General features: G+C 36.6%; 2 protein-coding genes across 5 annotated transcripts in view; both read left to right on the plus strand.

Annotated features, from left to right (window-relative positions):
- Positions 1-984: 984 nt before the first annotated feature.
- Positions 985-9,398, plus strand: LOC127786775 (protein FAR-RED IMPAIRED RESPONSE 1-like). Its single transcript, XM_052314424.1, has 3 exons — positions 985-2,649; positions 3,164-3,222; positions 9,101-9,398. The coding sequence occupies exons 1-3, from the start codon at positions 985-987 to the stop codon at positions 9,396-9,398; spliced, it is 2,022 nt and encodes a 673-aa protein (XP_052170384.1).
- Positions 9,399-9,863: 465 nt separating this feature from the next.
- The window catches only part of LOC127786805 (sterol 3-beta-glucosyltransferase UGT80A2), a 15,587-nt gene continuing 12,942 nt past the window's right edge, over positions 9,864-12,508 (plus strand). The window contains exons 1-2 of one of the 4 annotated variants that reach the window (XM_052314469.1): positions 9,864-10,276; positions 10,989-11,182. In XM_052314469.1, the coding sequence (XP_052170429.1) occupies positions 10,120-10,276; positions 10,989-11,182 (351 nt within the window). In that variant the 5' untranslated portion in view covers positions 9,864-10,119. The remainder of the gene's footprint in view (positions 10,277-10,988; positions 11,183-12,508) is intronic. The other 3 variants (XM_052314467.1, XM_052314468.1, XM_052314471.1) reach the window with 3 other exon arrangements.

Raw genomic sequence — 12,508 nt, forward strand, 5'->3', positions numbered from 1 at the left:
CTCTCTCTGTTGCCATCTCTCGCGGCCAGCGTTAGCGTCGGTCCACCTCTCTCTCGATTTCTCGTCGCCCCCACCCCCCTTTCCCTCTCCCGACACTGCCGACCCCACCTCATCTCCCTTTTCCGATACTGTCGACCCCACCCATTCCCCTCTCCCTTTCCACTCGCATCACCCTCTCACGACGACATTCAACCCCAACTACCAGCCACCCCTCGCACAACCACTCTCTCTCTCTCTCTCTCTCTCTGTCTCACTCTCATAGCCGTCGCCTCGCCCCTGGCTTGCCACTGCACCCCCACCACTAGCTGTCTCCCCCACTCGCCGCTGGCCAGCCACTGCACCCCCACTGCCGCCCCTTGCATCCGCCACCTCTCATTTTCACAGAGATAATATTTCAGAGGAAATGACTAATTTTTCAGGTAATTTTCTATCATTTATGTTCTATTTGATTTATGTTTTTGAGTATTTATTAAATGTTTGATTTATTTTTGTTATTTTAACCTTGATGATGAGACAATAGATGATGGAAGTTTGGAAAATAATGAAGATGATATTTTAATGGAGAAGCTAGATGATGAAATCTTAGCAGAAAACAGTGAAGTTATTGTGCCAGAAGTTGGGATGAAGTTTAAGGAAGTCAACGAAATATTTGAGTTTTATAAGAGATATGCATATAATGTAGGTTTTCCAGTTAGAAAAAGAAATTCGAAAAAGGGTGATGATGGGGTAGTAAACTATGTGACATTTTCATGTTGTCGAGAAGGGCAAAGAACTAGGTCTAAAAGTACTTCTTCAAGGCCACAACCAACCATTCAAATAGGGTGTAAAGCTAGGTTGACTGCAAGTGTTGATGGTATTGGAACATGGCGAATTAACACCGTCCATCTTGAGCATAATCATAAGACGAGTCCGTCCAAATCCCGATTGTTTTGATGCAACCGACAATTGAGTGCACATGTAAAACGTCAACTTGAAGTGAATGATATGGCTGGAATTCCGTTACATAAAAGCTATAACTTAGCAGTTGTCGAAACAGGTGGATATGAGAATTTGACATGCATTGAAAGAGATTGTAGAAACTATGTTGAAAAGCTTAGACGGTTACGATTAGGGGAAGGAGATGCGGCTGCAATACAATCTTATTTTTCAAAAATGCAAGCAAATTGCCCTGGTTTTTTCTTTAGTATCAATTTAGATGAAGAGTCTCGATTGAGAAATGTGTTTTGGGCCGATAATAGGTGCAGAGAAGCATATAAGGAGTTTGGTGATATTGTGACCTTTGACACCACATACCTCACAAATAAATATGATATGCCATTCGTCCCTTTTGTTGGGGTGAATCATCACGGACAATCTACGTTGCTCGGATGTGGGTTAGTGTCAAGTGAGGATACAGAGACGTTTGTTTGGCTATTTAGGACATGGTTTCAATGCATGCAAGGCCAGGTGCCTAATGGAATAATTACGGACCAACACAGGGCTATGCAAAATGCAATCCAAATAGTATTGCCGAATACCAAACATAGATGGTGTTTGTGGCATATATTGAAGAAGTTGCCTGAAAAATTTGGCAACCATGTTCAAAAGGGCATTATATTTTCAACTATACATGAACTAGTTTATGATTCGCAAACTCCGGAAGAATTCGAACAAGGTTGGATTAAGATGGTTGAAGAACATGAATTGCTTGATAATGATTGGTTGGTGAGACTCTACATTGATAGAAGCCGTTGGGTTCCTTGTTTCTTGAAAACATCGTTTTGGGCAGGTATGTCAACAACCCAACGCAGTGAGAGTATAAATGCATTCTTCGATGGGTTTGTCCATTCAAAAACATCATTGAAGCAGTTTGTTGAACAATATGAGCGGGCACTAAAGAATAAGGTTGAGAAGGAGTTTCAAACAGATTTTCGATCATTCTCGCAAATGGTTCCATGTATTACACCATATCAATTTGAAAAACAGTTCCAATTAGTTTACACTATATCAAAATTCAGGGAATTTCAAGAAGAAATCAACAAAAAGATGTATTGTGACATTATAGCTGTCGACGATGAATGTTCGGGAACGACGTATAAGGTACAAGAGGATGTTGTAGTTGGTGGGGGTGTGAAGAGAAAAAAATTTACCATTTTATTTCAGAGGGATAGTTGTGAATTTATTTGTAGCTGTCACCTATTCGAGTTTGTGGGAATTATTTGCCGGCATGCTATCACAGTATTAATTTGTAATAACGTAAAATCACTTCCTGAAAAGTATATATTAAGGAGGTGGAAGAGAGATGTAACTAGATGCCACACGAGGGTTGCAATTAACTATGATGGGTGGATTAATAGTCCTGGGCAGTTAAGATATGACCAATTGTGCAAAGCTTTTACCGACGTAGCTGATCTTGCAGCATATGATGAAGGTCGTACAGAAAAGCTTATGGAGTGGATTCAATTTAAAAAAAATGAGCTTTCCACCTCGAAGTCAATTAGTGGACGTAATCATCTATTTCAAGCGATTGTTCATGCAAGCTCCGACGAGAGAATGATGGAGAATGCTTTAAGCGAGAATATATTAGATCCTAATTGCTCAAGAAGTAAGGGAAGGCCTAAGAAGCTTAGAAAAAAGGGCCCGTTAGAGTCGAAATCAAAAAGAGATAAGGTAAGCACTAGTTTGTAGTGTTCAAGTAACCTATTAGGTGGAATATAAATTAATCATGGTTCGATGATGCGCATGTGTCTTTGGGTAATAAGAAAGTAAAGAAAGTGCCGCAAAAGAATTTACAGGATGGTGCAGCCGTCGTTCAGACTACACAGGAATCACATTACCTTGCCATGACACCTTTCTCATATCCACAACGCTTGATACGTAACTATATAACATTTTCATTTGATGACTTTTTTCTATTTTGATTTTTAAAAAATTATTTTCGGTGTTGGATCAGGATGAAACACAAGTAGTTACACATCCCAATTTCCAAGTCAATGAATTGGCTAACATCCCGCAACATATTCCATGCATTCAACAGTTGCCATTTCCTACCTTGGGGCGTCCGTCTCCTCCAAATGATACATTTAATTTTCAAGGTGAATCTTATTAGTTTAGGCTTTAAGTGTAAAAGAAACAAACAAATTAGGTATGTTATGTGGAAATTCTAACTGCTATTATTTTGCAGGCCATCCGTGGAGGTGCTGATGTTGTGATTGCAGTTGGGGGTGATGAACTCTTCATGAGGTGCAACTTGTTTCTTTTTTAAATAAACTACTTTATAGTCACCACAAATTTCGGTGCCTTTATGCCCCACGTTTCCATGCAAATTTTTCATATATTGGCAAAGTTATAACACATGCAATGATTCTTAAATACTCTAATTTAGTGTCTCGCTACGTCAAAAACATGTTTATGCCATAAATGAGAAGGAAATGTCATAATCTCATCTAGAAAAGAATAGATTTTTCTTAAAATATCAAAAAATATCTTTAATGTCTTCAAGTATCAAAAAAGTTATTTCTTACATATATTTATTAATGTCTTCATGTTGCAGGAGGTCATCATTCAATGGTTCTTTCAATTGGTTCTATTTCAGGAACTATTAGACCATGGCACCATATGGTATGACATTGTAATATTAGTGCTATTTCATTTATATGTTTGAGTTATGAACTAATTCATATTGTTCGGAAATGTTGTACATGTAATAGTTAGTATGAGTATATGGATCATACATATAATTTTAGTTTATATTAGTATCATGTAAATTTACTTTCCTATCTTATATGCAGCAAAGCTGGGAAAGCAATGTCAGGATGATGATCTCAATCTCATACCACCTTAGCAAGAAATCTCCATAAGAGTTAGTGCTTTTATTTTGTAATTTCTGTTGGGTTTTGCTGTCCTATTTTATTTTGTAATTCCAACAATGTAACAATTAGTACTCAATTACATGTTGAATGTTAAATGAACAGCTTGTTGAATGCTAAATCAATGTTAAATGAACAATTTATGTGTATTCAAAATGGTGAATGTCTATGTACTACTATGTTGAATGTTAAATGAACAGGTTGTTGTTGACATTTTCTTGTGGGTGTGATAAGAATACACAAACAGCTTGTTATTTGGTTTTGTCTTACAAGCATGGTGGATAGGTACAAACAGCTTGTTGGATGGTTCTGTCGTTCAATGCCTAAGGGTGATGCACCAACCATGCAACACACTATTTGTGTCTAGCCACCATTGATTGGCAAATTTCTCACTGTTCGTGTCCAGCCACCATTGATTGGCAAATCTCCATTGCTAAGTTCAAAAATTAAATTTATAGGCTATTTCAATACTTATATATAATTATAAAATAATCATCAAATAAAGTTTAAAAACCATTTAACTACAAACATCAAATACCACTAACAGAAAAAATTTACTACAAACACATTAATATCTACATAAAATCTTGTTCTAATTTTATCACTACAAACACATATCTAATAGTTCTTATACAAACACAATTTTACTCAAATACCACTACATACACATATATAAATACAGTTCTCAAATGTCATCCAAAATCATGCCGGCCCCTTTCCTTTACCATTGTCAAATACACTTTCTTTTCCCTTGTGCACTGTTATGTTCAATGAAATCTCCATGTTATCTTCTTCATATATTCGAGCTATGGTCTGGAACATGCGAGAGAACTCTTCAACTGGAAAATTGATCGTACACTTAGCCGAAGCACTACCACTGGATTCACCTTCATCAAAAAACTCACGTGATTCATCTTCTCCGACCCACTTCCAAAATCCACACTTAATACTGCAAATATTGAACAACCTCCATTTGTTTACAGACTCTTTTTCCACCTCGAAACATTTTACAAATCCTTGTTTACACAATGGGCATGAGCGCTTTGTTGGACATGCCGCAAAGTAGTGCCCCCGTCGTCGACAGCTATGACATACTTCTGTATTTCGTCTCGTCATTGTAACACTGTGATATAGAAATTGCACTTCAATTATCAATAACACGAGGTTAAAGAAGATTTATAGTAATGAAGCTTCTATAGAAAGAGTGTTAGAATTCATGTTTGTTTAATGCATTACTGTAATTTAGTCGAATGCATCAACATTCCAAATATATTAATTGATGATGTGCTACAAATTTCTAAGTTTTGGGATCCCAGAAAACAATATAGCCAGCTGTTTGCTCGGTACATTTGCCCATGTTAAATATTTTTAACTACACCAACAAATCCAAGATAATATGCATTAATTATAAATATTTTCAAGAGATGCTTAATTCATGAACAAAAGTGAAAGTAAGATCAAATGTGCCAGAAGCCTGAAATACGCAGCCCCACTCAACAGATGGCTTGATGTGAAAAATGACTTGGCTTCCACGGTTATCTATTTGATCATTCATTTTTTGTTTGGCTAAATATCAAATTCCTAAGTAATTTAATAAGAACTTGAATTTATAGAGGAGTCTGACCAGAGAAGTAAGTTTTGGGATTCAATTATAGCAGCATTGCCTATGTAGCATACCACAATGCTTCTCCTAAGCATAAACAGACATGGCTTTTCAACACCTATTATTCAGATTTGAGCATGATTTCAACTAATATGATACTACAAATTATTTTCAAAATCCATCTATATTGGGCAAAATCCATTTATAGTAAAACAACCATGAAATTTATATATGTGAAGACATGGGCAAATATATAAATCTAAAAGTACCACATACCAAGATTGTTGCCCGGCGGGCAGATGCAGTGGGCAGCAGTGGGTCATGCAGTGGCTGGCCGGCGGCGAGGCAATGACAGTGAGAGCGAGAGAGAAAGAGAGAGATGGTTTGTGGTCATGCGAGAAGTGGCCGACGGTTGCGGTCGAAGGTAGTCGTGCGAGTGGAGATGCGGGTGGGGGCGACGGTGTCGGGAGAGGGAGATGTGAGTGGGGTCGATGGTGTCGGGAGAGGGGAGAGGGGGTGGGGTCGACGAAGGGGGTTGGGGGCGACGGTGTTGTCAGGGGGAGATGCGGGTGAGGGCAACAATGGTGTTTTGGGCGAGAGAAAGAGAGAGGCACACAGAGAGAGGGGTGGGCCTAACGGTGATCGGGAGAGGCGGCGGCGAGAGGGGGTGGGGTCGATGGTGTCGGAAGAGGAAAGGGGGGTGGGGGCGATGAGAAATCGAGAAAGAGGTGGACCGACGTTAACGCTAGCAGCGAGAGATGGCAACAGAGAGAGAGCGAGAGCAACAGATCGAAAAGCAACAGAAAGCGTAGCCCACGGGAGCGAGAGAGAGAAAATGGATTTGGCCGTGAGAGATGACAACACAGAGAGAGCGAGAGCAACAGAGAAGGGTTTGGGCGGGTAGCAGGGGAGAGAGAAGATGGGTTTGCGCAGAATGGATTTTGGGTGGGTGGGGCCTCGAAAAATGAAATCAAATATATTTTAATTTATTTAAAATAGTTTCGGTAGCCGTGGGTGTAGCCCACGACGTACCTATAGCATTACGCGATATAATTTAGGATAAATGGTAAATTACACTAGAATCCATTATGATTTGAGTCGTTTACATGGACATATCTTGTGATTTGAAAATGATACACACCCTTTGTTGCTAATTTAGTCACTTAACTCATAATTAAACAAAAATAAATTAATTAAATGTCAATTAAGTTAAATTAAAATCTAATTAAACTAACATTAAAAGATTTATCATTGGCCAGTGATAATTTTTTTTGTTTAGGTTTTAATATAAATTAATTAATATTTAATTAACTTAATTAAGGCTTATGCGATAAAGTTATTGGATAGAGTAAAAATTTAATTTACTTGAATTAATTAAATCGAACTTGTCAGTTCAATTCAATTTTTTTCTTACATTAGTTCGATTTAGTTAATTTTTTTTAAAAAGTTCAATTTTTTATTTTTTTGTTTGAATGAGCAACCAAATGAACTTTAAAAAATTTTATTTTTATATTTATAAAATGACATAATTTTATTCAATTTTATGTATTTTTTATCAATTATTTTGATTTTTTTTTACATTTATTTGGTTTAATTGATTCGATTGAATTTATATGGTTTTACTTCAATTTTTTTAATTATCATTTAGTTTGATTTTTTGAGTTAATTAGTTGGTTAGGTTCGGTTTTATTTTCTAATTCAATTAATTAGTTAATAAATTTTAATCAATTTGATGATCGAATGAACCACTTACACATTTTTAAACATGAGTGACAAATAGGGAATGTGTGCAAAATAACTAAATCACAATCACTTTTAAATTCATTTTTAAACCATATAAATGTCCGTGCAAGTGACCCGAACCACAAAGGGTAGTGCAATTTACTCTATAATTTATTCATTCATTATTATATATTGGTTTTAAGATTTAAAAATTTTATAATGATCAGTTTTGTTATAATAAACGTATTTATTGTAATCCAAAGCTAATAAAAATATTTAAATTTAAAAATGAAATGTAAAAATACATATTATTTAAAAATAAATATAATTGATCAAGACATAATAATTTGTATTAAAAGAAAAATCATTTCCCTTTTGTGACGATCTGGTTGGGCTTCACCACAAAGGCCTCTGGCCCAGGAGCTTCCAATTGTGAAGCAACCGTCCGTGCAAGCCCAAAGTAGAGCCCATGTTGCGTTGCATTTTTTAATTCATGTACTTTTTAGTTGTCACCTGAATCATTTGTTATTTTAATTATATTATTATTGAATTTAATTTTTAATTCAATTTAAGTTCTATATTTTATTTTATTTTTGTGTATGAGAATTCAAACTTTTTATTATTTAGATTTCACATCAAATTATATGGATTAAATTAATTTAAAAATATAAATTTATACATATAATCGAAATAATAAAAAATTTGAATTAATTCATAAAAAATTTAAATTATAGAAATTAAATTGATTTAAAAATATAAATCAACAAGTATAATAGAAATAATAAAAAAAATTAAATAATCACATAAAATAAATATAAAAATATAAAACAAAAATATAGATATAACTTTTTATCCCTAATTGGATCGAGAGGAAGGGATTTATTATAGGGTCAAACGCACTTATCGAGCGCCTTATAGAAAGGGGGCAAAAAAATAAAATTGCCTTCTCAAACTTTGCAATTTTGCAAAGCACTGGCCCTGTTCTCTCCTCGCTCCCCTCCCATGGTCGCGCCTTCACTGCCTTAGTCTCTTTGTGGCGCCTTATTGTCATGCTGCTATCGCCTTGCCTCTATCGCGTCGTTGGAAGATGCAGCGATGGTCAGTGAAGTGACGATGGCAATGAGACATTACGGTGAGACGAAGGCAATAAAAACGCAACCATAGGAGGGGAGTAAGGAGAGAGCAAAGGCAGGGGCAATGATTTATAAATTTGTAAAATTTGAGGAGATAATTTTATTTTTTTACCCCTTTTTATAAGTTTCTCGGTAATCTCTTGGACTTCCAAGACTTGTCCCGAGTTGCAAGACTGTCTTTTTCACAAAAATGATTCTCCATTTGTTTACTAATTGGTGAAAGCATCCAGCTTAATTAATCGTGTAAACAGAACTATATGTTAGTCAATTCTCAGTTTTTAACTTACCATCTCAACTTACTGACAATAATTTAATATATTAGGTGACAACTTCCTCCAGGCTGAATAGTCTGTTCAAATTGGGAAACTTCTCACGAAGGTCGAGGACTGAACCCGTCCTATTCAACAATCGATCATAAGTAAGGGCGCAAAAGTTTAGTTCATTTAAATTAAACAAATTAAATTAATTGAATATATTGATTCGGTTATTTTTTTTAAAAATTATATTTTTGATTTAATTTTTTAATTAAAAATATTAACTCACTAAATAATCAAATTTTAAAATAATATTATTTTGATATTTATAAAATGATGTTATTTTTGTTAATATTATGTGTTTTTTTATTAATTATTTTGATTTTTTATATTTATTAAATTTAATTGATTTAATTTAATTCATACGATTTGAATTTAATTTTTTTAATTATCAATTAATTTGATATTTTGACTTAATCCATCGATTCCATTTGATTTTATTTTTTTAACTTAATTTAATCAGTTAATACATTTCCACAGAACACCCATTTGCCCACCCCTAATGACAAGGGGAGGCGGGAATGGGCCAATAACGAAGGGGAGACACAGGAGGCCGGCACTCAAACAAGGCAAGGGGGAGGCAATGACAACAGTGTGGACGAGCGGAGCAGGAGCTACGAGGCAGTCGATGACTCGACGACGGTGGGGCGGTGGCAATGATGATGAGGAGAGTAAGAGCCCGGAGGAGGTTAACGATGACAAGTCAGCCGTCGGCGACGATCAATCGATGACGAAGAGAGCAAGCAAAGTAGAGGAGGCGGCGGTCCAGGCCGTCTAGCAATTGGCAGAGGTGCAGAAGAGGAGCGAGAGAACGGAGTTGGTAGTCACAGTGCATGCCATGTGATATAATTCGTTAGTGCTTTGGCAACAGACAGAGCGGCAAACAAATATTAATGGGGAATAATCGGAAATTAGAAAATAAAAAAAGGATTTAGAATCAGAGACGCTGACAGGTCATAACCAGTTCAGCCCTTCGGGATGGCACGTGCCCTTTCGCGTGCGAGTTTAACCTCTCTTCACGCGAGGGTCGTTATAGTAATATCAGCGCTCGTATTTTTTCAATTTTGGAACAATTGAAGACCAGACGGGGGAGGAAAATTATCCGTCAATGTCATAGAAGACCTGCCGCGTTTGTTTAGGAAATAAAAATAAAAAACTACAAAAAAGGAATCGGAAAATGGGAAGTAAAGAGCGGATTTTATTTTATGTGGCTGCTAATTTACCGCTGTGTCCCTGAGGTGGGAAGAGGGGCACGCATCCGTCCCCGTTGTCCATTGCGGTTTTTCTGTGCCTTGTTTGAGTTCTAGCACAATCTCAATTCTCAGACCCACTCCTCTGAACGTGCCGACCTACGCTCTCCCTCTCTCTCTCCCCCTCCCTCGGTAACGATCCAGCATCTGCAGATCTTTCATCACAGAATCATTAGGTAAAAGGTATTTGTGGAATTGTCTGCCGATCTGAATCAGGAACAGCGGGAGGAGTCGGCGGCGGCGGGGCCAATGTCAGAGCAGAAGGTCAGTCACGGAACGTCTCCGGTGAGTTCCGGCGAAGTTCCGGACAAGCAGGAGCAGCAAGCGACTGGTGGAAGTAGCAGTAGTGGTCCTGAATCGGATGGCGGAGCGGCGGTTGCGCTTGGCAGTACACTCTCCAATGGAGGTAGTGATTCTTCTGGTTACTGGATTTCACTGAGCGTCTCTGATGTTAATTGAGTTATGTTTATCGGTAAATTTCGGACAATAAAATGAAGGAAAGAATAATAAAATAAGTAGGGAAGTAACTCTGATTTGATCCAGTTACGAGCCTAATCGAATTACGACTTGAGCGTGCTATAGAAGTTCAATTGTGAGTAAAACTCTCCTGATAGACAGACAACATAGTATTGCTATTTATTGAGTTCACGAGCGATTAGGTAGGAAACCAGAGGGAACTTGTAAATCTGAAAGCTAGATTTTACTTAAAAGAGCAAATAAAATGAAGAACCTAGAGAGTTCATAACAATTTCTGTGGAAGAGAAGGGAAGTAACTCTAATCATTTAACTGTGGTCAGAAGTACTAATCATACTAACTAGGGAAGTAACTCTATTAATTTTACTATTGAGTTTTGTACTTTTCATTCCCCCCCCGCCCCCCCCCCCCCTTGGTCATGTTTAGCAACTACATGAGCATGCTAGGATTGGGATACTATATTGTGATTGTGAATGTATGCCATGATTGTGACTTCAGTGGGGTATTGTCTGGTCCTGTTAATATACACTTCTGTGCTGTCTGTTGGCAAATGACCTTGTCATCAAGTCTTTTCAAATTGTACATTTGTATGTTTGTAAGACTTTATGAAGCTTCATCTCAAAGTTGGTTATGTTTGAATTAGCTGGGACGGCTGGAAAAAATGTCCCAAGACTAAGTGCTATGCCAGTGGAGGTATCAAGTTCCAATTTAGCAGAGCCCCCTTCAAATCGGCTTAAGCTGGAAAGAGCAAAAACTGAGAAGCAGCATAGAAGCAGCAATATACTTGCTGAAGAGGCAGCACAAATTTTTGATGACAAAATTTCTGTTAAGCAGAAGGTATTACTCATCTGACCAGTGTTGTTCAAATTGCTCCTAACATGAACAACTGAGTTAATGGTTTGTATCCAGTTAACAATATATGGACTTCATATTACATTACACAGATCTTTTGAAGTTCCATTTGTTATATGTAACAAACATTCAGATGAGGTTTTTGTTTAGTTGTGTTGTTGAGTAAAATGTGGAACATCTGAGTCATTTCACAATTGGGGGTTGAACCAGCTGAACAATTGAACTCTAGACTTCTTTAATCCTTGAGAGTCAGGAGATGGTTGAACACTTAGCGATCTGTAACAAATATCAACACTTGGTAAAGTATGGTTCAGATGAACAATTGGACTGCTGTTATCAGTCAACTGCTACAGCCGAAGAAGCTGGTACAGTCAGAACAGATTTGTTTCCTGTGTAATACTGAAGAGACAGTTGATTCCTTCTTCTGTTGTAATTAAAGTAAATAAATGCTGAACTTGTTGATTTATATTTGACTTGGCAGTTAGTTTTTATGCTCGAGTTTGGCAAGATGGAATAAGTTGTATAGGAGAAACATCCAAAGTCTTTAAGATTCTTGGTCAGTCACCTGCCCTCACATTATATGACACGTAGAGAAGTTTGAATCTTTTTGTTATGTTTCCTTTTTGAAGATGATGCTTTAAGTGTTCTTTATTTCTCTTTTTAGTTGTCAAGGTGTAAACTTGTTCCTCCTTTTATTGGTGCGTTTGTTCCCTTTTTTTCTCCTTCATTTGCAGGAATACGTACAGGTATGCTCACAAATATATGTGAACTTTTTCTTTTTAAGTTGTTGGATTTTCTTTTTCTCTTTTTTTGTTAAGTAAATTCATGAGTTGTTGGATTTTCACTTCAACCCATGATTATCTCAAAAAATGAACAGTAGAGATATAGTTTCTTGGTTGGCAATTTTGTGCAACCAATGTTTTATTATGTAGTTACTGTTAAATTGTTAATCATCATCTCATGTTTTATATTATTATTTTTACTCTTAACATGCCCCCTCACGTGGCCATGCTTTACGTCATGATAACTGGTCTAAACACGTGCAGCTATTTAAATATTGGCTTGATGGTGAGGTTTGAACCTAGGATCTTTGCTTATTCTGATACCATGTTAAATTGTTAACTACCATTTCATCTAAAAGCTTAAATTGATAGATCGAGGATTAACTTTTTCATTAATATTATTATTTTTACTCTCAACAGTTACAATTCTGTGAGTACTGTAATAGTCTAGAAAACATTTTTCCCCTTTTAACATTGAATTTTATTTCTGTAATATGTTTGATCTTGATCTTTTAGCCTTGAAGTCAAC

The sequence above is a fragment of the Diospyros lotus genome, chromosome 12, assembly GCF_014633365.1.
Source record: "Diospyros lotus cultivar Yz01 chromosome 12, ASM1463336v1, whole genome shotgun sequence".
In the NCBI taxonomy this organism is placed as follows: Eukaryota; Viridiplantae; Streptophyta; class Magnoliopsida; order Ericales; family Ebenaceae; genus Diospyros; species Diospyros lotus.

Coding starts and splice junctions, on each gene's coding strand:
- LOC127786775 (XM_052314424.1), top strand. CDS start 985: ATGGCTGGAATTCCGTTACATAAAAGCTATAACTTAGCAGTTGTCGAA. Junction 2,650..3,163: donor CGAAATCAAAAAGAGATAAG/GTAAGCACTAGT, acceptor ATTATTTTGCAG/GCCATCCGTGGAGGTGCTGA. Junction 3,223..9,100: donor GGTGATGAACTCTTCATGAG/GTGCAACTTGTT, acceptor ACATTTCCACAG/AACACCCATTTGCCCACCCC.